This window comes from Chaetodon auriga, chromosome 10 (assembly GCF_051107435.1).
Source record: "Chaetodon auriga isolate fChaAug3 chromosome 10, fChaAug3.hap1, whole genome shotgun sequence".
In the NCBI taxonomy this organism is placed as follows: Eukaryota; Metazoa; Chordata; class Actinopteri; order Chaetodontiformes; family Chaetodontidae; genus Chaetodon; species Chaetodon auriga.
The window spans coordinates 25,042,928-25,068,674 of NC_135083.1; the positions used below are offsets into that span (position 1 = coordinate 25,042,928).

Genomic DNA, 25,747 nt, shown 5'->3' on the forward strand with positions numbered 1-25,747 from the left:
TGGCATTGTAGTCGCTGGCTTCAAAGTGCAACCCATTTGTTGCCGGTTGTCAAAGTTTTGATTATTGACAGGTACTGAGCACCTCCCCATCAGCCCTGACAATACAGGCTCCCAGTCTCCTGCACACTGTTGTCACTTCTTTTATGACATATCACTCAATTGACTTTCCACCCAAGCCGTAATGGCTTGGGTGATCCAATTTCCACAGAGATGAGTCTGATTCTTTGGTGACTACAGTGTGTTCATGTGTGTCTGACTTGCCTCAGTGATAAATCAGATGAAGCCACAGCAGAGCACGAGGCGTGTACACACAGTGAAGTCATCTGGCTTTGATTATGATGCATCAGCCCTGACACCTGCTTTCTGGGCTAAATTTCTGCAGTGAGCTTTCAGTCTTTAGGGCTTTCCCTCCAATCGCACTCATTCTCCCACTTAGTGTGCCAAATCTGATGGGATTGTATTGTTTTGGTTTTCATGTGGAGGCATGCACATTGGCAGATCTAAAAATTATCCATCATCTTCACTTTTTGTAATATTAATGTTCTAATATTAGTGCTCGGTGATAAGATTTTTGTTTTCTTTAGTGTACAGCTGAACAACATTGCCTCTACAAGTGTGAGCGAAAAAACACATATTTTCTTTCTTTATGGTTTAGATTGTTTATGCATGAAAGTAGTTCAACATATTTCAGATTTGGGGAGAAGGGAACGCCAGTATTGGATCAGAATTCACCCTGAGTCTGAGTGCCAGACTCGGTATTGGAAGAGAAACATTTGTATCAGTACACCCACATTTAAAACTAAGATTTTATTCTGAGTGGCTTTATAGTATATACGCTTACCGTGGCATATAATAACTTATGAATCTACTGTAAGCTGGTGAATGTAAACCCAATATTCAGTCTCTCACTTCTCCACCAACTCATGAGAAAAGCATTTGGCTCCTCACTTGCTAAATGCTCCATTATGTTCACCAGCTAGTCTCTAACCTTGTCTGTCTGCAGTTTGGTGTTGGGTAGGTGGTGTAGAGTGGGTTTATCAGAGCTTTTTCATTGAGAACAGCTGTGTGCTGCTTGTGGAAACAGCACTGATAGGAGGAGAGTTTGTGGGCTGTAAAACCAAAACAATGAGCTAAAATAGTCTGAAAACCTTTACATAGCTGTGGGGAAATGAGTTTGTCACTATGAGTTATACCTTTCACATTACACATACTGTAGCCATTTGATCCCTTTTTAATAATAGAATTGAGCAACTCTAAATAAATTGACTTACTGTGTTTTAACCACTGCTCACAATACTCCATACTATATTCTTATTAAGTCACCAAATAATCTAAATAATTTAATGGAGGCTGACTTTGAGCAAACACTGCATTCCTCAGTATTTCAGATAATATTTGTGTACTTGAGGTAGTTTTTCATAACCATGGTGAGAGCTTATCTGGATTATTGAAAACAGAATGGGATGTTGTCGTTGAGCCAGCTCAACAAAGAATGTTGGCATCCTGATTTATTAACAGGATCACAGGGTGAATGTTTGACATTGTGTACAAGCATCAGGCCATTGTGTGACTTCTTTTCAGCGTTTTGTCATTGCTACAGATAATATGCTGTCTAACTCAGAGTCAGTAGTGCTTATCGGACCACATAAGCACATACCATGCCATAATCAAGAAACTATCTGTAAAACCTGATATTCTCTTAGTTTTCAAATTGCAATCTCTATGTTTCTAGTTCACAACTCTTATTGTGTCTTTTTGTCCGGTTTTTACACTGATTACATAATGTGATAGGCTGTATGAGCCATCAAAGCCAACCCCAGCCCCCAGCAGCAGGACATCATCCTTGGTCTCTGCCTACCAAGGAATCCCTGATTTCCCTGGAGTGATTGTTCTGAGCTGTCAGCTTCAACAAACCATCAAATTGATTTCTCATTACATGGTCTTAGTGAGCTGTATGTACTGTGTGGGCCTGTGATTCAATGCAAGATAAGTTCCTGTTCATGAAAAAATTACGCTGTGGCCTCTGTGAAGAATCTCTCATATATTTCTGACACGTCAAGGTTTTTGTTACACAGCTTTAGCTCAGCCATTTCAAATTATTGTCTGTTTGCTAATGTAATGTTCTCATCTTCAAGAGTGGGGAATCTCTCTCAGGGAAAGCTGCAATGACAGGCACCTGAGTCTAATTGATTTCAGTCTGTTAGAGATGAAAAAGAGACAGCAAACTGACATTTCAGTGTAATCTTCAATCGGGGTAGGCAGGTCTTTGTGGATTCTATTTAAAAAGAGCATAAACAAGCTGCCTTCTAAATAACTTAATACTTGGCAGGTGACATCACAGCCCTCAATACCACACCCACATAACTCTGCCACCTTAAATCCCCTTTCTAACTTGAATAAATGCACAAGATTGGAAGGTTGAGATGTAGGCCTGTATGCATGGCATGCATGGCAGATAAGAGATTTTCTAGGTCTGGGCTTAGCTGGGCTGATATTGAAAAACCTCTGCACTAAATGGTCAAGGAAGACTGTTGATTGGCAGAGCGTTTGCTGGTATGCCCGCAGGGTCATACATGAGATCTAGTGGCTCCAAATCATTCTGGAGTACAAGAGCAGAAGAGTAATTTTCTGAATAAAAAACTACATAGCAAATGTTTTCTTTCAAAGCAGGGCCAAAGGCGCTATCTGTCTGTCCATCCACCAATAGGTCCATAGAATGATATCTCCACAAGAATAAGACAGATTGCCATAGGATTTGTTTGCATAGTCATATCACCCAAAGGATTGCTGTTAATGATTTTGGTGACTTGACCTTTCATGTAGTGCCACCATCAGGCCAATATTTGGTCTATGGGTGTTTTGTATCATATCATATTAACAATATGGGACTGTGTTGATGTACTTACTATGACCACACAGCTAAAAGTGGAAGTAGAATATAGAAGTAGAAATAACATTGGCATTATGGAAGAGGTTTGATGACATTAAAATGGCAAGAAAATGAACAGAATTACTAGAGCAGCCACATATGCTGTCATCTTGTAACTACACTGACTACGAGAAGAGATGTGTCATGATCTGATACAGCAAAGCAGACGATAATGAGTAATCAATCATGCTGTGTGGTTCATGGTAATCAATCATAGAATCATGTTGCAAAGGGAGGATGACAAGAAACTCACTCTGAGAGATGAATCCTTTCTGGTTTAGTCACTGTGTAAACTCTCCTCTGACAGTACCCTCAGGACAAAATGTCATCTTTTGAAACAAAGTTTCACATAATTTAACAGCCAGATGAAAATGAACATTGCTTTGGACAATCAGGCTCCCAATGAGACAAACCCTTTCAATCTTAACTGACCCATGGCCTCTCCTCTCATGCCACCCCTTCGAAGAACTTATGATTTTAGCCCCACCACTGGTAAGGCTAGAAGAATACTAAAACAATGTGCATGTTGGTCATTCTGGTTCATGTATTGTATTAATATTATGGGTTGTTATATTTGACATTAATGCAAGGAGGAATGGATAAAAAGCCCTGTGCCTCACACATTACATCATCAGCACAAATGGCTGGCAGAACTCTCAGTTCTCAAATATTGACTGCCAAATCAAAGCAAATGTGCCTCTTTGCCCAGTATGGATACAGTACAGAGACAGCATGCAGTGTCTTCTCAGGTACTGTCTCATCCTCTGAGCTCTATAACTTTTTTTTTATCTCCTGGATTTCCCCCATCTGACAGGCCTATGACTCTGAGTCTAGTTTTTTTCAAGTCTCAGTCTAGTTCTTCCTGTCTCTCCCTGTTAGCTTTCTCCTCCAACATAAAGTCTAACAAGCTAGAAAGAGGGTCAGTGAATGCCCATGTCCACTATAGTGTCCCTGTGTAGTGAGTGGGAATGATAGAAGTGCGAGCCAATTTCAACCATTTGTAAGATGTCTGTAAGGGAGTATTAAGTTCTGTTTTGTAAAGCCAGAAAGTGGGCCCATCCCAAAGATGACTTATTACCAGAAGGCATGGGATGTCTTCATGGGATGTAGCATAGTGTTTCAAAAAAATGCACTCAACACTCAACATGGTGGACACAAATTCATGTCTAAGTGTAAGCCAAGTCAGCTTAGCAATGAGCAATTATATTGCTGCCTTAAAGTACAGTATGTACAGAATACAACAGAAGTGAACCCTGTAAGGACACCTTAAAAAGCAACAAATGCTGTGATGCTGCTTCCCTCTGCAGTGCTGAGTTAAATTTCACTGATTTATTGCAATGAGAGGCGTCTTGCTGTTGCTTGGCAACACATTATGTGCCGTTTCTCAGTTGTGTGTTGGTGAGCTACACAGTATAACATGTTTACTATAGCTGCATTCAAACTATCAAAACCACAACTTACCCAATGAATGCTTAAGTCAGTGAGTGATCCTATGACAGTCTATCAAAGACACATTTGGCTGCTTGGGGACAAAACAATCAAAACAAGCTGGCAGATCAGCACCATATCACCACCTTGTAGGGGTATTACTCCTACTGTCTTAGCAAACAGCTGCCTACTTAAACATTAGGCAGACACAGAGCAGGGTTAGGAGTCATTAAGAATGGTGTTTGTGTCCACCTGACAAATGTAAGGCCAATATTCACTCCCCTTTTAGCTCTGGTAGACTCCAATAATGCCTGAGAAAAATGCATTTGTCTTTAGCCAGTAGATGCTCAGTTTCAGCCACGAGGTAACTTTGTAGGCTTATTTGGGCCTGATCAGGTAGTGTACAGCGGCATCAACAGTGCTTTCTTTTGTGAACATGGCTGCATATGGGCATTGATGAGAGGGGATTAGACTCAGCCATTTAGTCAATGTGGAGGTTGTCAAGCTATAGCAATGAGCTAGACATGGCTCTCAGGGTCAGATTTGGATTTCCCTGTTGACCTCAAAAAAATTTGGCAGAAATGGTATTCCCCCTCCTCAGGCATCATTCAACTTATCCTTATGGCACATTTTGGTTCATACTACTCTTGGTGGATTCCCAAGTATGTAATTTTTCCACAGTGACTTTAAAACTGTAACTGTAAAACTGTTTGCTCCAAACCAGAGTCGAGGCAGATGCCTTGGTGAATATTGAAATCCTTAAATGTCAGCACCTGCCTAAATTATTGTTGGGTGATGAGAATTCATCAGAAACCCTTTTAGTTCCCCAAGTTCTTGCAGTTTTGTGCTGTGTGCAGTGAAAACATTACTTTGTGCCCAGAGGACGTGATAAGCAGTCGCTGAACGAAGAGATGCCAGACTGTGTTCCTCCAGTTTCCAGGACAAATAACACTCCTGGACCTTTCCAAGTATTGTATTGTTGCTCTTTAAAGGTAGAATGCAAGAATGCAAACTTCCATTGCTTCAGATTTTTTTTTATAGTTTACTAATACCTGTCTGATCAACATGATATCATAATCATATTCCATGTTCTTTTAGATTATATATTAGATACTATTATGACAGGATTAACAGGAAATGCAGGCATCAGCTTATGGTTGAGAGCAACCTTGGTTTCTAGAAAAGCCCAGCCTCAAAAAGTCAACAGTCTTTTGGGAGTAAAGGTTTTCCTCTCTGCCTATTTTTACTAACTGGGTTGGAACTAAACCTTTAAGTAACATAGCAGTTGTCTTATCCGACATGAATTTGGGTCATATCACCCTTCAGATGAAGAAATGTTTTTCGTAAGAACTGATGACTGAAACTGTCTTTAACCTGTCCCCCTCTGACCAATCCCTTTCTCCCAGATCCACAAGAAAGAAATGAAGGAGCTTTGAGAACTAGAGCTTTATGGATTGCAGTTCATTTATATCCTAAGCTTTTTTTTTTTACTGACACATGTGATGGGGTTGCCCATGCAGAAGAGCTTATGAGATTACAGTGTGTCGAACGGTTGATGCAAAATTGAAAGAGATGTTTTTTTCCTCAAAACAAGGAGAGTGACTCAGAGATGGAGGGTGAGAGGGAACATGTTACCTACTAAAATAGTTCTGACTTGCTGAGGGGTTGTTAGGAAGGCGGTCATGTTTCCACTCCAGAGGGACCTGATCAGGGCGAAGCGCTAACCTTCAAAGACATGAGAATTGGATAATTCAATACCAAGAAAGACACACACAAAAATCTCTGCTGGCTGTTACACTACCTTTGAAATGGTTGATTAGTATTGGTATAAACAACCAAATGGTCATCTTCCACCAAGTTAAGCTGCTAGCTTTGCTGAGAGGAACCAATGCTGTAAAACTGTGGAAGCAACTATATGATAAATACTGTGAAGTAAAGTAACCTGTGTTGATATTGTGGGTTCATAGCTTGAGTCACTACAGTCAGTGATTAGCATGCTTTCAGACTTCAATATCACCAGTGTTTTCAGCAATTCAAATAGGACTGGGGTGCTCAGTTACCGCTGTTTCCCCCAGTGGGAGCAACAATTGAACAATCAGAGCTTTGTTGGCAGGACTATAAGTGGGGGTGTTATTTTCCAATGCCAGACCAGAAATATGGCTACATCCATGAAAATAGCACCAGCAAATTTGCCGCACAAATAATAGCAATGCACACAACTCGATACAACTGTAAGGTTGTTGCAAGTTGAATTCCAGAAATAACAACTGTCAAGTTAACTATTCCTATGAACTACTACTACTGCAGTTCAAAATTACATCATGGCTGATGGATATGTCACTCCCTACTCATTGGTAAGGGCAATATAAAACAGATTAACCGCATCTCAAATAGAAATTGTCAAACGTGAACACAATGTTAGTGTGAATGAATAAAGTGGCAATTATTTGGCAAGTCAATGTCCATCCCTGTCAATGTGTCCTTTAGCAAATCGGATTACCTACCTGCTCCATCTTGTGTTTCTAAGGACTTTTGTCAGCATTTATAAAATGAATCTTGGGGAAACTCCCACTAAATTTTATTTATATTGCCCAATATCACAAATCAATTTGCCTTGACTCACTTTACAATGTATATGCAATATGACAACCTCTTTCCTTAGACACTTGATTTGGATAAGGAAAAATTCCCTCTAAAAACTCTTTAATAGGGAAAAAATGGAAGAAACCAGAAACTGGAAGAGCAACAGAGAAGGCATCCTTTCCCAAAGATGGACAGACATGCAATAGATGTCATGTATACAGAATAGATCAACAAAAAAATCACTCAACAATCATATACAAAATATGATGACTATATGTATGTATATATATGAGAAATTTACGTATTGGGTCCCTACTTCTATGGGAAAAAATAGGTTATATTCTAGTATTCATTGTTTTCATTGAGTCAACTTTAGTGGCCATTGGAGGAACAGCAGCTGAGCACTGGTAGACTGGTCTCATCAGTCAGTATTATGTGGTTATAATTATGTGATACCTGAATTTTGATATTGATAACTAACTGCATTGTTTATACCGTTGTTTGAGGATATGTATTTCTTATACTTTAAAATTGCCAAAGCTGTGATTAAATCAGTAAATATCAAATTAAAGAATATGTAAACAAGACTATGAATCTCAATGCCAATTTTTGGTGCCTTGCACTTCTGCCTGCACCAAAATATAGTGAGGTTTGATAAACCATCGTAAGTTGCTGCTTCATCTTCGACTACTTACCAGACGAATGAGCATCCTTACACTCCTCACAACTAGCAGCATGATTACGCAAGAAATAATGCAAGATTCAAGATTCAAGATTGCTTTTATTGGGATTGAGCATGGCCATGTCAATGAAATTTTCATTGCAACCCCCGTGTGAAAAAGAAAAGATAATAAAATAAGATAAAATAAAATAAGATGAAACACATCTAGATAAGCAGTGTTTATTAGTGCCATAAAATGACTTGGAAGTGTTGTATTCAGCACAACCTGAGAGCCACTGGTCTCTTATCTGCTTCTGCTGCTGACCTCATTCTGTTGTGTGGCTGGATTTGGAGTGGTTGCCATATCCTACCATTGAACCTCTGCAGTGAATAGCGTTAGCCCGGAGCACATCTGTTCAGAAGGCTAATCCACAAAAGGCTGGTCCCTTGCATAATGCTCCCACTGGGCAACCACTTCAGCTGGCACAAACAAGCCGTACAACAATAGTGTCGCTGAAGCTAGCCTTGGCAAGGCTACGTGGCGAGCTAAATCAAGCCGACTCGCGTTTGAGTCCTGCTAACTGTCTGCAGCAGAGCTGTTGGCCTCATTTCAGAAGCCTTCACCCGGCTTTCCCCCTTTATCCAATCCTGCCCTCTTTCTTATATTGCAACCCCCTCATCTGTCAGTCTCTTTTCTGCTCAACCACACTTTGCTTTCACTATCTCATCACTGTTTCCTTTTTAACCATCTTCTCACATTTAGTCTGCATTCCTATGCTCAGTGCACCACATGCCTGACCAGGTCACCTTGTTAGTCTTTGTAGTCTTTGACATTTTGAAGTCAAAGCATTTTGCACAAAGCCCTGCAATCTTACATAATACACCACCAGATAGACTGACAGTACAATGGTCTTTCAAGGTTAAGACTATCATAGACAAAGGGGCTAAAACGCTTTTTATTATGAGCAGGAAAGCTAAGATTAAGTCACGTCATTCAGATTTAGCCAAACATTACTACATTATAGTGTGTGTGCAGTCTTATTCTGGCTCAGCTGGCTGAGCGTGAAGGTGATAGCACCACTGTTACATTTCAGCACAAGTTACACAGTGAATATTTGATATCCAGTTATGGTGTCTGGTTTCAGTGATTCAAGGTATTCACATGTGTGGTTTACGTGTACAGTTGGTTTGCTTTCCACATTAGCATCTAAAGTGCCTTTGAGTACCTTTTAAAGTGCTATACAAATAAAATGTATTATTCTTCTTCTTATTCTTATTCTGCACTCCCAGCTGAGTGCATGGAGGAAATATTCATTGCAATCAGCTAATGTTCAAATTGTGGATTTTGATGAGGACCTTTGTTCAATTTGTTTCAGTGCTTCACAGATAAACCTGTGGAAATCTTTTGTGTCAAGTTAAACTTTGGTGGACTTTGACATGAAAATTTGTAGAAAAGCAAACTGTCCTGGAGAATCAAAAGTGGAGGACGCTGTTATATCATCTGTGTGAAAAATAACCTGGCTGTGTTGGAGTGTAAACTGCATAAATGGTCTACAGACAGTTATGAGACATGAGCCTGTGGTACAAGTGCAACAGTCTGTCTTTTGAATAAACTGGGTGAACTTATTGTGGGGTTAATGACAGAGCTAGCAACCAGCTAACTTGAAAAGCTATTTAGACTGATTAGTGCGGGTATGTTCACTGCCATCTTGTGTGTACGGTTACAGTTCACCAGTGTACAGTTAGCTCACCAGCTACAGTAGTTCACAGACTAGCCCTGTGAGTAGTGACTGTCACCAGGCTTAAACATGACCTGTTTCATGAGGCTGTGCACTGAATGGTATGATCAGGGTTTGTAGTCCTTTAAAGTTGGACCTCAGCTGTAGTTCAAGCCTTGGATTGCTGTGAGAAATAAATCATCAAAATAAATCATGTCAAATAATTTGGCAGCCAACTATAACAAAATAGCATGGAATATAAGGAAAACAAATGCATTGAAGATTGAACAAAATTTGTAGTTACAAAAAAAAGACAAAGTGAAAATGTAGTACTGAAGCACTCTATGTATAAAATATAGTTGGGCAGAAATGGTGTGTCTGCATACATCCCTGCAGGTACAAGTAGACTTGCTCTGAACTGAATTGAATTAAATGTCTGATGCTGAAGGGGGAAAAGGGTTCAAGGGTTCAGAATTAGGAGAGCAAGATGTAGTACCATGTGGTACTGATACCATTGTTTAGTGTTATGTACGGCAAAAGCCTACAGATTCTCTTTAGAAAAAAATATGAGGAGCCTAATATTTGAAATGCAGTGTAAACCATGTAAATAGTATCAAAACTGAAATGTTAAGTTTGAATGAAGTTAGCTAGTTTAGCAGAAAGTACAACTATCATAAGTGGGTGCCAATAACCATGCAGAGTAAAGGGAATATGTAAACTTCATTTCCAGTCACTCCCAGTGGAGAAGCTCTTTAAAATCAGTCAACTTGTGATTTCTAATACACTACACTGCTCTCAGCCACAGTGTTGAATTCAGAGTGAATGAGTGGCTGTGCTACAGAGCCTGCTGTACTGATAAAGTAAAAATGTCTTGAAGGTTGCTTTGATAAAGCTATGGGTTGAGCCTAGAGAATAGCCTTCCACCCTCACTGTGAAGGAATGCAGAAAATGTTTGCATAACCTCCTTGGTGTTGCAACACTGCCGGGCAAGGATAGACATAAATGTGTTCAAGACGGTGTTTGGCTGGGAAAGAAAGAGCTCTGGGTGAGCCTGTCTGAAAATAATCAAAGTTTTTATGATGGAATTTTTAATCATTCCGTCATCTAAGGCATGAACTTTGCATCTTCTGGATTCATTTTTTTCTTCTAGCAATGGATTTTTGCGGCTGATACTGATATGGATATTGGCAAATTTTAGAAATCTGATAATATATTCACCAATACTACTTTTTTTTACATAAACACATAACATAAACAAACTTGATACAGATCCCTTAGATTTGTGTTTTTTAAGAATATGACCAAGGTACATACTGAGCAGGAGCTGAGATACTGAGTTGAGGAATAAACTTGTTGTTGCTCTCTGGTGGACAAACTTTATAATGAGGAGCATGTTTGATGTGACCTCAAACCAAGTTTGACAAATACATCAACAGCATTTATTTGCAATAAGCTGATATCAACTGATAAATCGACCCAGCCAATTTATTGGGGGAATTTTGTCAAGATTCAGCCACACACATACGACTGTCCCAGTTATCTGTCCAGCACAGTCCAGGAACAGAAGTATTCTGTACAAGCAGCCATATCACAAATTGTCAGAGTCATCACAGGTTGTAAGATTAGTGGAACAGCACAACTCTCTGTCAGTCTGGTGGTTATAGTACTGTATTGTATGACTGAAATGGCTTGAATCTTTCATTTTTTTCATTTGCTTTTGACACTTAAACACCAAATGTATAATATGCTACCTTTTGCGATTAGAGTCATTTTTCCTGGCATTTGTACATTAGATAGTTGACTGTAGAGACAGACAAGTCACACCTATATCATACTATATGCATCTTAAACTGCTGGCCAGTCACCACCACCTGTATGATGTTGCATTAACAACACCCCAAATGGTTTAAATGTGAGTCTGTAACTTTGGTGGAGGTTTAAAGAGCATATTTGAAAAGATGAAGTGTTCATCTAATTTTTGTACAGTTCATTTGGGTCTTTAAATATGATTCAGAAACATCAATAGAAAGGGAATATCTGTCAAAGACTGACTGTAGGTGATGTACAGTAGCACTCAGAGCTGTGCTATAAAGAGTGCTATAAATGCATCCAGAGACAGGTCTCTACGAAAGTGTGGCTGTCATCTAGGGTGTGCTCCAGTAGGCACAGCACAAGCAGTAAAAATAGTCTACAAGGTTTAAATTTAGGTTCAAATTTGTTGTGTATTGAGGATGCTGCTACTACATTCAGTGCTACTTCTGCCATCTTGTGGGTGAAATGGTGCAATTGCAATGTCGAGCAGACAGCAGGTTCGTGTGAAAAACCTCAATCATGTGGTCCGATCCCTGTTTAGTGTGGAACATTTGATGCACAAGCACAGGAAGAATTTGTGCATGTTTGCATAGATGTCATCTGATGAATACTACTTGAGGTGTGTGTGGTGTAATAGGAAGATGACGAGAAGCAGTCTGGAGGGAAATGAAAGCAAATAAGAAAAGGAGGGAGGGGGAAGAGAGAGCACCACAGAGACACAAGCAAAGCTGTTCCGTGAGAGCAGGAGGAGGAAGGCAAGATGAGGAGAGGAGTAGCAGAGCAGGTGCAGGAGACAACCATGAGATCCAGGCTGTGAAGACGAGGAGGAAGTGGTAACGTTCAGCAGGAGGGATGCTGCTCACACTGCTTTTCTACCTTCGAGTCAAAGGTAGGGGATCTGGGGTCAGCGTGGATGATTCTGTCACTGGGATTCAGACGATGTCAGGCCATCTGAGGTCTGTGCAGCAATACTGTAGACAGTCAACCCGAGAGCATGTCAGACTCGTAAGAAATATTGTATGAAGTGAATTGAGGTGAACTGGTTTTCCCTTTTTCCAGCACTGACATAATTAGTATTCACTCAGTGAAGGAAATAGGTTACTTCAATGAAATGTGTTTCTTATTTTTAACAGAAATCATGAAACTGACTGGCATTGCTGTCTCGTTGTATGCATCCTATGGTTTAAATCCAAAATGATCATGAACTAGATCCATTTTCCACAAGGTCAGACTCCACAGTAACTGTTTAACAGACTTGTCTTTCACCCTCACATCAGCAGCTGCATCTAAATTGAATATCCTCTGTATTTCCTTGCTGGGAGCATGTGAGTCTGTCCTCTGTCAGCTGCATACTGTCAGCCCTCACAACTTGTGCCTGTTGGTTCTGCTCAGTACCATGAGAGCTGCTGATTGGGATCTATGTAACCTATTTAAAATCCTCGGGCTATCTGTCTCCTTGGGGAAGTGACTAGTAACAGTGTTGGAGTGTGTGGCTTTTGTTAACCATTTACAGCAGTCTGAAGCTTGGGTAGAAAATAGTCTCCATATTGCTATTACATATTTTTACTATAATCGTGCTTTTTAGTTTTTTTTTTTTTTTTTTTAACAATTCTCATAAATTACGTTTGAGAACTCAATCATAGAGCCAAGATTAAATACCGTACTGCACTTGATACATGTAGCACAAACTTATTTTGACTGCACTGCGCCAAGGCAGCGTCAGCTCTATAAACACAAAGGTCTGTCCCCAACTTACTGAGTGATCAAGTTACACCATTGGTCAGTTGAGTCTTGGAGATTCCTCATTAGCTGTTGATTTTTCAAAATGAACAAGCAGGAACAGTCCTCATTACGTCCTCACTGAGCTTTTACAGTGATTCTCCTCATTGACTGCCTCTCACTCCAAATCACTAAGAACGCACTATTCTGCTCATCTTGGATGCTACTATGTGAGGCCCAAAGACTGCTGCCTCATTATAAGTTAGATTTCAAATCAGTGTAATTTCACTTGCACTTTTAAGTATTGCACTAGAAAAGGTTGATGGAAATGGCAAAAAACAAAAACAAAAAAAACCCAGTTTCCAATATGAGTTTCTAAAATGCCAGTGACAATTTCCCAGAACAAGCAAGGTATCATCCTCAAATTGAGCGTGAAAGTTAAAAAACAAACAAACAAGCAAAAATCTTAACTCATGGTAAATTTATTCAATTTAATCTATTTAGAACCACAACCATATCTAACGTTCTCCATCAACGTATGGGTTTTGCTCACTTGTCATATAGATTTTTGTCAAAACCCACAAATGTCTTGTTTATCTGAGCAACAGTCGAAACACCCTGAAGACATTCATTTCCAGTAATATAAAATTGCTAAAAGCAGCTAATGAGTTCATTAATGATCAGCATAGTCAAGAATTCATTTTCCATCAGTTGAGTAACTGATAATTATTAATTATTATTTCTTATATTATTATTATTTCTAATTTCGTCACCTTAACAGTAAACAATGCGAGTAGCTGGATTTCAGTAGAAAGGGCAACAAAAATATTGTAGGTTTAAGAACAAGAGATTACCTCAGAAACAGGGGCCATAACAAAGGTTTTAGAAACACTGAGGTCATGAACCTGCAGCACAGGGGAGTCTCAGAGTCTGGGCAGTCTGTGTTATGGGTGGAAATCAGAGACATACTGTAGTAAGTCTCAGAAATCTTTTGCTATTTACCTTTTTCATATTTCATGTATTTACTCAACTGGTCAGTGGTATTGTTTTTCTTGAAACTTCAAATGCCTTCTCAGCACTGTTAGTGGGAAATACTAAATGCTTTCTGTATTTTTGTTGGCGTAAAATTCTCACTGTAGAATGTAAACTCCTCGATTTCCAAAAATGTGGTGGATGTGGGCTTAAAAATGTGAAGATTGGTTTGGTTTTCTCAGTTTCAAAATGGAATAACTTTGGAAAGAAAACAATTTGAAGGCATCTCTCTGTTTTCCGAAAGATGACGGTCATTTGACATTCCTTCTGAAATGCTATTGACTAAATCACTTTTGAAAAAAGTCAATAGATGAATCAGTAATGAAGATAATTGTTAGTTGCATCGCTAAAATACCTGCATGTGGAAATGTACACACAGACTAAAGGGGCAAAGAACAGTGTAAAAATCAACAGACAGAAAAAGGAACTGAATATATATGGTTGATTGTCACTTACGGTAGACTGAAGGGTATTTTAATCCACTCCACTTGTCAAGTTGACATGAGAGGGACAGACGGAAGTATTTTGTCTCCACATTCAGCCAGATAAATGAACAACCAGTGAAAGACTGACTTCTCATAGCCATCACACAATTTTCTCCTCTCTCATTGCAGTCTGGCATGAACGTGGATGAATTATCTGGAGACTGACGTACACAGCTCAATAGATGGTTGATAAGTCTCCCTTTTCTCAGATTTTATTGGATGAACTCAGCGTGCTCTCTTTGGTCTTTGTTTCTGATTTCCAAACTGGAACAGCATGGTGGCTGCTCAGCAAGCCATTTGTCATTTTTCTCCAAAACTGTCCAAATTCACAGGCAGAACTATGGTTACTTTCTCTTAAATTCAGTGTTTAATAATTTTTAATGCAGGCTGGCATTTTCACTGAAATGTTCAGAGGTCTGATTGAGTTCTCGAAACATTTTGCAACAAAAAGTGAGATTTGTGGAATGCAGCCAGGTTTTTTTTTTTTTTTTTTGAGGCTGGTAGAAATTCTGGTAAAAGCAATTCTAGTTGTTTTCATTTAGTCAGTTTAATGTTTTTTCTGTGAGTCTCTGCATGTTTCATCCACACATGAGGAAGTACAGGTTAGATAACTGCAGCTGTTGCATAGATGCTCCAGCTGATTATATAACTGCACTGATGAGACTGGCTTTCCCAAATCAATGCACAGCTTTTACTTTGTGTGTGTGCGTGTGTGTTTAAAGTAGATGAGTACAAACAAAAATTGCTGCTTTCTGCCTGTGGCAACTCTGGCAGCACCAGGCTGTTAAACTAAAATGCAAGGTAATTTAGGACATGATCAATCAGTGACCCCACACAGGCCCGACAATACACACACACACACGCACACGCACACGCACACGCACACGCACACACACACACACACACACACACAGACGACAGATGGAGTGAAAGTGAATATGCTGACTGAATGCTAAGCTTGCCACAAACCTTTAATATAGTTTCTATAAATGCCTGTGTTTGCAACGACCATGTCCTAGATTTTCTTTGGTGTATAGGCCTAAATTTTTCATGATCAGGTCACACTGTGCTAAAGTGTACTTCATTCAGTCTACGTCTTGCCTTTCTTTAAAAACAAGGTTTACAGCACCTTGAGGAATTCCAAACCTACAGAACAATGGTATGATTCTGTAAGTATTTAAGGAGTGGAGCACTCAAAACCATTCCCCTATGAATCCTTCAGAGAAGCAAGACAGCAGTGACTACATCACAGAAGACACACTGAAGTCTGATTATATGAGAGCCTTTATGTTCTGAGAAAAACCTCGTGCTGTTTCAAGTGTTGTTGTTGGAGGCAGTGTTTAGATCAAGTACCTGAACATATGAGTGTAAGTAGATTAGTAAAGGTGTCACTTTAATACTTGCATGTAAATAGTTTAACTACAGTGTTATCTTTGAGCAGACAATAGAGTCACATTATGATGATCATGCAAACATACAGTAAAGTGTGATGAGCAGAGACAAGGGGATTAATGGACAGATTAAGTCTGTGTTATAAAGATGGCAAATATGAAGACAGAAAGCATTGCTGTAGTGTTTGAGTGATCATCTCACTGAAGAACAACACGAGGATCCTCAGTAGTGGCCCACTTTACCTAATGTGGGTTAACACCAGGAAATTAAAAACACATAATGATTTTAAAGAGAAGGGTTCTGGAGCTTGCAGAGGGAAGGACAAAACACAATTTTTCAGTCTGGATGCAGCTTCATCAGTAAACACAAAAATATCCAGTATTGTCATGCGTCATTGTATTCAAGTTTGACAAATAGTAAAACAGCATTTGAGAAACGTCGTGCTGATCAGAGGGAATGTGAGATGCACTAGTACGCACAAGTTAGTGCGTATTAGCATTTCTCATGTTCCTTAGTTGATATTGGACTCAATGTGCACTTTAATGGAAGAACTGATTCCACATGTTGCCGAGCTTGTTACAGTTTGTGTTCTCATCCACACCTCCGCTCTCAGTGGTCTCATATGGATGTGGAGGTAACATGGTGATAAATCTGTTGCCATGGTGTCACCCAGAGCGGCTGACTCAGGGAATCCCACGTCTGCCTCCTACACTCACCCCTCCAGAAAACCCCTATGGTCTTAAATCCGGAACAAATTTCAGTAATCCCATCTTTTAAATTGGGTGTCTTTTGTAATTTCATTAATTAAAAGTCAAACTAACAAAATTAGTCATGGCACTATTGAGCATCCCCTATCACAGAGGTCTAATTGTGTCTAAAAAAGCCTCACGGCTGTCGCAGTGATCCCTCTCAGCTTCTGTGGAAGCCTGTAATAACCTTGACTGCTTGCTGTATGTAATGGCCCTTAACAATTGGCAGCAGGAACAGAGTGTCCAGAAAATAGCTCGACACTTTGCAAAAGTTGACAGGTTCCTCATACCCTGATAGGAACATTTGTGGACCCTTCATTGAGAAATGTGTGCAGTCACACACTGCTGATTGCTGCTGATTCCTGAAGAACTCATTGAAAGCATGCATTTTGTTCCCAGTCTTGAGACCTTGTGCTTTCTTTCTTTCTTTCTTTCTTTCTTCTTTTTTTTTTTGTTGTTGGGTATTTTAGTGAGGGTGCATGTGTTGGTAGCAACTTGTGTGTTGCTACTTTCCTGCAAGTGAGAAGAACAATGTCTGGAAATGAGTCAAGCTTTCATAAATGTCCTGTCCTGGAGAGATTTGGTAGTACCACCCTGTTCTCCTGTGACACAGTTCCCCTTATCAGCCACAGTATAATACCAGCAGGCCGTCTACTCTTCTTTATACCTTCCATGGACAAAATGGCAGGACTTCACATGTTGGCCTTTGCATCTGGAGGTGTAGTATTGTGTTTGCATTCATCATCTGAGAAACTGTTTCGCTTGTCTGCTTCCTTCATTTAGTCTATGTCTTTCTTACTCTCATTCTGGCACCTTAGCAGAAAAATAGGGCAATGCAACACTCATTGTTCTCCAGAGGGGGATGTTGTAACAGGTCAGCTCTTTGAAGGTCTGCTAGTCAAGTGCAAGTGGTGTGTTGCAAGCACATGTTGGAGGCAGCTGTGTTTCTGCTTCACATCATCTTCAGGCTGCGAGGACACTGCTTGCAAGATGTAACTAAGAACTTATCCAACCCCTGATCCAGAAATTGTTTTTTAATTGGATGCAGTAAGGAATAACATCTGCTGTAACCGGAGGGGATTCAAAAGGGTGTCATTGTCTGTGTTGGAATTGATAATCGGATTATCATGGGTAAAACATGAAAGGATAGATGAGGCCAGGGCTGTATTTTTCTTCATTTGTGGTTGACATTGACCGAGTTTTGGGTCAGTATTGTGATGAGTATGAGTATCATGATGAGTCACAGCGGGACAGCAGGAACTGATTTTGAAGAGAACTTAGGGGTCTCATGTAATCCCTCTTTGTTTGTTTGTGCTCATATTCCTGTTAACCTCAGATTTAACATTCCCTGCACTTTCCTGCATGCCTTTGGCTCTATATATAGTACTTCTGTCACTTCCCTACAGCAGCACTCTTCCTTACTTGAATTTAATTTGGTGCGTGAGTTCACACTTCACACACACACCAACCTCATCTGAAGCTGTGTTCCTGGCACACCCGAGGCCATGAGTGAAGTCGAGCTGTTGTTATTTAAAACTTGGTTTGTTCTTTGAAGCTACAGTTCTTTGTGGTAAATGTGAAGCCTGCTTTAGCTCAGGCTTCAAAGAAAGCACAAGCGGTCTTCACAAATTCATCGACATCAGACGAAATCTGAATATTTAATCATTCTGTGCTTCACTTTCAAAAGAATACCCCGACTGTTAACGCAGACCTCAAGTAAAGTGAACTTCTATTCACAGTCAAAACACTGAATTTCAGCATGTGAACAGACATGCAGATTTGAATAATTCCCTTTTTATCATCAAAAATTTATAATCAAGTCATGTTCTTTACTATATTTACTTATAGAGATCCAAAGTTTTGATCCAAAATCCGGTCTAACTAACAGCAGCACTGGTAGCACCACGATTCCCCACCAGCTGATGAACAGGGCCATAGAGCAGTGATACATGTGATGTTTCCTGCGCTTTGCATCTGTATTCTACACTACCCGGCCAAAAAAAAAGTCGCCACCAAAAAAAAAAAAAAAAAAAAGGTCACACACTCTAATATTTCACTGGACCACCTCTAGCATTGTCACAAGATTTAGTTCCATCTAGTGCCGCATTAATTTTTCACCGAAATCTTGTATTGATGATGGGAAAGTTGGACCACTGCGCAAAGCCTTCTCCAGGACATCCCAAAAATTCTCAATGGGGTTAAGGTCTGGACTCTGTGGTGGCCAATCCATGTGTGAAAATGATGTCTCATGCTCCCTGAACCACTCTTTCACAATGTGAGCCCGATGGATCCTGGCATCGTCATCTTGGAATATGTCCGTGCCATCAGGGAAGAAAACATCCACTGATGGAATAACCTGGTCATTCAGTATCTTCAGGTAGTCAGCTGACCTCATTCTTTGGGCACATAATGTTGCTAACCTAGACCTGACCAACTGCAGCAACCCCAGATCATAGCACTGCCCCCACAGGCTTGTACAGTAGACACTAGGCATGATGGGTGCATCACTTCATCTGTTAAATCCAGGTGGTGACTTTGTTTTTGGCCAGGCGGTGTCTATTTAGAAGACCTGTAGGAACCAGCAGGACCAGACCCAACCTAATTAGACTTGGACCCAGCCAGACTCAGGTTCCAAGTCGCATCTCAGCTACTAGTCACAACATGGACGTGTGAAGATTCAACCCTTTGGTTTGAGCAACTTAACACCCTGTTTCATCCTAAATGTACTTCCCTTCAAAAACTCAAAATTATGTTCAAAGCCTGACCCCTGTCCCTGCAAGATTTCATCTCTAAATAAAAGAACTTGTCTCCTTGAATTTTTTTTGGAGCCTCCCTGCACTAACAGAGCAAGAGCTGCTCAATTTTACTTCCCTCAATCGTGCAAATAATTGTTTGTTATAATGATGTTGTTTTTGTTAAAACAGTATTCATTCTTTTCTGAAATTTTAAGCAAAATTAGGCTGTAGGCTGAGTTGATCTTAGTTGATCTCTGATTATTATATTATCAAACTATTAGTTTTACTGTCTGCATAAGACAGTTATTTTGGCATGCATTTTTAATTTAACCAAATTTATGATATCACAGTCCATCACATCATGTTCTGTTTCACATAATTATCTTTAATGTCACAATCCAGATCATATCCATAATGTTAACTACTCTTATGGAGCGCAGAGCAAAGTTTTGGAGAGCAGGCATTTAGAGAACAGTGATGTGAGGTGTCAGGTGCAGACTGCATTGTAATTAAGGATTTAAAATTCACTCATCACTTGTGCTGATTAATGCGGCTCAGCAGGTGGACATGCCGCTCCACTCGAAACATCTCCAAATGCACAGTAGGGCACAGATTCCTCTTATTTCTGATAGTCAGGTAAAACTTAAAACCGACTTAATATCGATGTAGGAAAAAAACAATAGTTGACCATCCATTCAGTTGTCCATATACGATCCAACTGCCAGTTGGCACAAGCCTAGTGCGACTTATACTGTGTGTGGCACTGTACAGCCCTGCCATTGGTTGGTTGGAGTTTCTAAGGAGACTTGTAAGCGTTGTTTTATCTTGTGTGAGACACCGTGATGTGGGCCGCTGTAGATGGAACTTGTGCTACGGGAGATGATATTGTTTATGCTGTAACACGTTTCCATGTCAGGTTTTCTCTTCATAGCTACAAATTATTCAAGATAAACTGTTGACAGGCAGATTGGAACAATTTTACTTTGTCCGGTGCTGGCAGCTCTGCAGCAGCAATAAGGTACTCCTTTACCAAATCTCCTTGTGAGTGAGGTTTCAGCTTCTCTTCTTCTTCTTCTTCTTCTTCTTCTTCTTCTTCTTCTTCTTCTTCTTCTTCTTCTTCTTCTTCACCACCACAAAACTTGGCTTCATAACACTGTCTCTATCAGAATGTGGTCTGTGAAAGCTGGTTGTTGGGAATCCAAACATTGCTTCAGACCATTAACTTTATCCAAGCCCATATGTCCTTGCAGCTCATCCAGTTTGGCATGTTTGTCGCTGTAATGACTCTTGAGACTAGCTTTTGTCATCACTGCGAGCGCGTCCCCACAAACTAACCTAGACACACTGGTTTGCCTTTACGTCCAACAACAACAACAACAACAACAACAACAACAACAACAACAACAAAAGTTTGTCCATTTCTCTTGGAGAGCACAACATTCTGCATCTGCTTTTGTTTTTCTGACAGACACCATGATGCTTTGATTCGATGTCAACTTAATGTGTCGTGCTCAGGGACGACTCAGAAGAAGGTGTTAGTCTAATATTTTAGATGATTTACTTTATCATGGATAAAAGTAATTGCTTTTTGTATTTATGAATTGCTTTGTGGCTGCATCAAACGGTCTCTCAGGCTGTATATGGCCTGGAGATGGCGAGGAGGTTCCTCACCCTCGTCTAAATAGACACGATTATTAATGGAATTTTCACCACTATATGGCAGCCAAATATAGATTTAAGAGGAAAACACTGAGTCATGTATTTAAACTTCTTCTGTATAACCACTCATCTATTCATCAACACTCTGAGCTAAGTGTTGCAATTTACCACTTTAGCAAAAACATCTGCTGCAATTAATTATTCAATCGCATTCAGTTTGTTTAGCATCTGATGTGGGCACGGAGAAATGTAACATAATGTGCAGCTACACCTTCCTTCCCCTCCAACTCCCCCACTCATCCACTAGTATGGGCATGGGGCATGAAATACTGGGTAACTATGGAAACACACCGTAGTGATTCTCCAAGGCAGGCAGCACTTTCCTTTAGAGGCCTTGAGTTAACAGGATTAGGGGGAATTCACAGACGAGTCCCCAAAGAGCACAGCCTCTTTGTGTCTCCCATCTGCTCATTTCACTCTGATCTCTACTGCCCTGAGTCAGACAAAGTGATCAAAAGATAGCAGAATCACCAAAACATTCACCCCAATGCAAAAAAAGGCAGAATGTTTAGCTATAGAGTGTACATTCAGGACAGCAGAGGCCTCTATGGTAATATTAGGTATTGCTAGTGTGTTGCTCCTTCATCCTCAGTGAGTACATGTACCATGTGTCTGGTGGTGATGGCCTCTTTGCATACAGAGATGAACACAATTAAAAATTTGGCTGGGACCAGACTCTGCTCATCAGCATTGCCAAAGAAAGGCAACATATAATGTCAATATTGTACTTTCCAGACAAGAACCCAGCATGGTGATAGAAAAAGAAGAACAGATTCTTAGATTAAACATTAAAGACTGTGCAAGGTCCCCTATTAAAACCATCTAGAACAAGAGTTCTCCCCAGGACATGAAAATTTAAACACGGCTCTGTTTCCATTCCTCGTGACGTGAACAGCACATCTGTTTCACTGTATGTTGAACCGAATTCTGCAAAATGGTAGAATCAGCTTTCAGAGAAGAACAAGGGGAAATTTGTTAAGATTCACTTTTATATTCAGATAATGACATCCTCACTGCTAACTAATAATAGCTGGTATATCGTGGGCTGTGGCTACCATAGCAACAGAGGCAAAAAATGAGTGAGTGGAGGAGGACATCACAGCCGCACCCAACATCGGATCAACCAACCAGACTGGAAAACCAGTACAGACATGGGGCGCTACTGGGAACGCAGCTAGTGAATAATTAGTGGGAGGTAGGAGGGCAACGCCTGATGTGGTTCAGCCAACCAGTTCACTTCATGCTATGGTGATTTTTTGTAGCAAACAGCAAAAGGCGACACATTTAAAATGACTAATACTTCATTGATTTGTATGGCAGCGGGTTTATCAGTCAACACCTAAAACTGAATAAAGTGATGCTGCTTTTGCATATGAACAACACCATGGCCTTTAAAAGCACTGCACCAACTTGTGAAGTCAAATTATTCAGCATGTGTAAACCAAGATGATGTCATCAGTTATCTCAGCTTGGGTTGGGTTTTACATTTTTACCAGAAAGTGTGTGGTACAAACTGAGGGCGTGGCCAATGAAAGATGTGGACATTTGCCAGGCAAAGAGGGTCTAATGAAAGATGCTATATAGTTGCTTTGTGATAGCATTTGATAGTCAGGATATCTCCATTTATGCATCACTGGTTTTGACCTTTATTTGCAGGTTACTTGCAGGTCTCCAGTCTTTATGAAACAGCCTTGAGAAAACTGGACAACTAAACTTTCTTTTTGACACAGTACAATCACAATCATTCAGATGGAGCTAATGGTGTCCATGGACAAATATCTTATGTGAGTCAGTTCAATATTAGAGCTATTAGAGAATTAGTTCTCTAGTATTTTTTCATCAAGCTCTAGCATATGCATCATATTAGTGTTTAATCATATGTTAGTGGACAATGATCACATGATGTCCAATTAGTCATACATCAACAAATGAATGTGTCGTCACAGTGCGTTACTCATCTCCTCTTGATGTGCACTACTGTTTGCTGTCGGTGTACATCAAATTAAAATGTTTTCTTTTTTAAGCTACGTCTAATGTAACACCCTGAAATCAAAATGTCCTGCTGCTAATAGAAATATAATGGCTGCCTATAATATTCACCTATTACTGTGTAACTTGTTGAGTGATCATTTCATATGCTGAATGCAGATCTCATCTGCACACTAGGATAGAACTGGACCATGACTAAGTAATGTGAACAATAGACATGATGCATGGTGGTTATACAAATTGTAATTGTGCTCATCATACCCTTTGTGACAGCCTCTGGACTTGATTGGCAGAAGGGATTGTGGACCAGCGTGTTTGGTCTGGTGTTTTAGTTGAATATCACTGCTTGTTGAGCTGTACTACTTTAGCTGTAGCCATTGATAATGTTGTATAATGTAATTCTAGCCTTATATTTTCAAGTAGCATGAGAGATTTTGCTGAATAATGCATTAATTGGGTTAAAAAATGGAATAAGATATTGTATTTGATTTGTTTACTGCAACACATTTGGCTGCTCAAATGTTAAAAATGCAATGCACGACTGTTGTAAAAAATATGGCTTCTAGTTGAATATGGATTCACTCCATCCTTCATTACTCATAAATGGAGCACATGTATGTGGCAAGAACAGTTTTACATACAGGCCTTTCTTCAGATCACCTGAACTCAGTGGATGAAAATGTGTTTCTGAATGTGGGAGATGCATAACAACAAACTGGCATTCATAGACTGTGCAGTCTGTACTTTCTCTCACTTTAACTTCCAATTCAGGAGTTGAACCTTGCACCACTGGGCTGAAAAAAGCAAACATGAGGCGAAACCCAGGGAACAGAAGAACATCCAGAATGCTTTGTAAACTTATGGTCACTCTGGGCCTTTCTTAAAACCCAGACTAGGTCCAAAGAAAACACCAGACCATGCAGAAACTAGAGCACCACCCCAAACAGAACTGCATTCATCCTCCGTCCACGCACACACGGGATGAATGTGGTATCAGAGGATTTGTGTCAAACACAACATTCTGATATTTTTAACTTGGCAACAAACTGATCAGTGAAGAAATTTTGTCAGTGCAATGGAATGCAGTGAGGAGTGTGCAGACCTTGACAAAAACTAAACAACCCTGTTACAAAAAATGTATTGGCTGACCTGAGCAAACATCATTTGTCAGTACCTTCCAAAAACAATACAAATGACTATTACAACTGCTAATGATGTTATAGCAACATACTGTTACTGTATATACATAACATAGTGCATTGATATTTGATCTGTTTTTCTCAATATTGTTAATGAGGTTTAAATGAGAAAAACTGTCAGGTTCTTAATCATCTCTTTGTGTCTGCTCGGCGTCTTTCAGCAGGCCAAAATCAATCCCAGCAAACCTTTTGATAGAGTGCGGAAAAACGTTGTTTGATATGAGGACAGAACCTCCCAGTTTCAGCACACTGCTAGGCGCATGTTTATGCCCTGCAGTTTATTAATAGCTGACTTCATGATCTTATTATAAATAGCTACACCTTCATGGTCTCATCTGAATAAAAGACACCAATGAGTCGATTCATCACCAGGAGTACAAGAAAAGGAGGGATAGAGGAAGAAGCAGGGAGAGAGGGAGGAAGATGAAGGGAGAAGGTGAAAGAAGAGAGTAAACTGGTGAGGGAGGGAGTGGAGAGGGAGGCAGGCACTTTGGTTGTGTGTGTGTGTATACTCTGTATGTGAGCATGCGTATACATCCTAGAGAAACCTGATGGTTGTCTTCCCCTCACTTGAACTCAGACTTCACATGAAGGACGAGCCTCAGGACCTCAGCTTTCACTCTTTTCTACTATTCCATCTCTTCCCCTCCTCTCCATCTTTCTCCTCTGTAGTTGAGCATACCTCCACCCACCTCCCCATTAGTCCCTCACCATGCTGCTACTTTACAACTGTTTCCTCTCACTCCTAGAATCGATCTACCGCCGTGGGGCCAGAAGATGGAGGAAACTCTACCGAGTCAACGGACACCTCTTCCAGGCCAAGCGCTTTAACAGGGTGAGTGTCTTCAAACCTCACTAATACCAACTCCCAATTGGGGAGTACATGCACTAATGCCTGAACAATGCTTCAGTCAGTTTAGTTAATTGAGTCTGTCTTCACTGGGAATACTGGAATTATAACAGACTTGGTATCACTGGGAGACGTAGGACATTTTAATAATTATATTAGACCGGTGCTTTATTATAAGGTGAAGTTTGGTTTGAAGAGTTTTCAAGATACTTGAGTACAACAATTGACCTTTTCCACTGAATTTTGCTTTTGCTGATTTAAAGTGTGAAAACAGGCTTCCATGTTCACTAAAGCAGCTGTGATGAAAAGAAAATAGGGTTGGAGAATGAAAGTTTGTTCTTGACTTTCGAAAACATACTAAAAATCTTCACTGAGGATTGACGTACTTGCCTTTTCTGGAGTTTTCAACCTCATCTCATGGTCTTCATGAGGAGATAATGTTTGAGTAAACTTTTTCTGCTCATGAAGTCCATGAGATGCAGATGTAAAAAGATAATAACTGGAATTTCATTTAAGATTTCTGGTGAAAAATTCTTTTGTATTTAACATGGTTTGTTGAAGCATCCCTATTCTATGAATTACAGTAGGACCATCTTTCTCCCCTCACACTTTAGTAGGTTCAGTTTTCTTTTCCAATGCAGGGTTTGGTCCCATCACATAGCTACACTTAATGTTCCCCTTTTTATTAACCATAATCAGAATCTCCCCCAGCCAAGGGAACCAAGTGTTTTACATACTTAATGCTGA

General features: G+C 40.0%; 1 protein-coding gene across 3 annotated transcripts in view; it reads left to right on the forward strand.

The window, feature by feature from the left end:
• The window catches only part of prkcz (protein kinase C, zeta), a 127,866-nt gene that overhangs the window by 41,919 nt on the left and 60,200 nt on the right, over positions 1-25,747 (forward strand). For 2 of the 3 annotated variants that reach the window (XM_076741891.1, XM_076741893.1), the window contains one exon: positions 24,900-24,985. In XM_076741891.1, the coding sequence (XP_076598006.1) occupies positions 24,900-24,985 (86 nt within the window). Of the gene's footprint in view, positions 1-11,680; positions 12,021-24,899; positions 24,986-25,747 lie in introns of those variants that run through there. The other variant, XM_076741892.1, reaches the window with a different exon arrangement.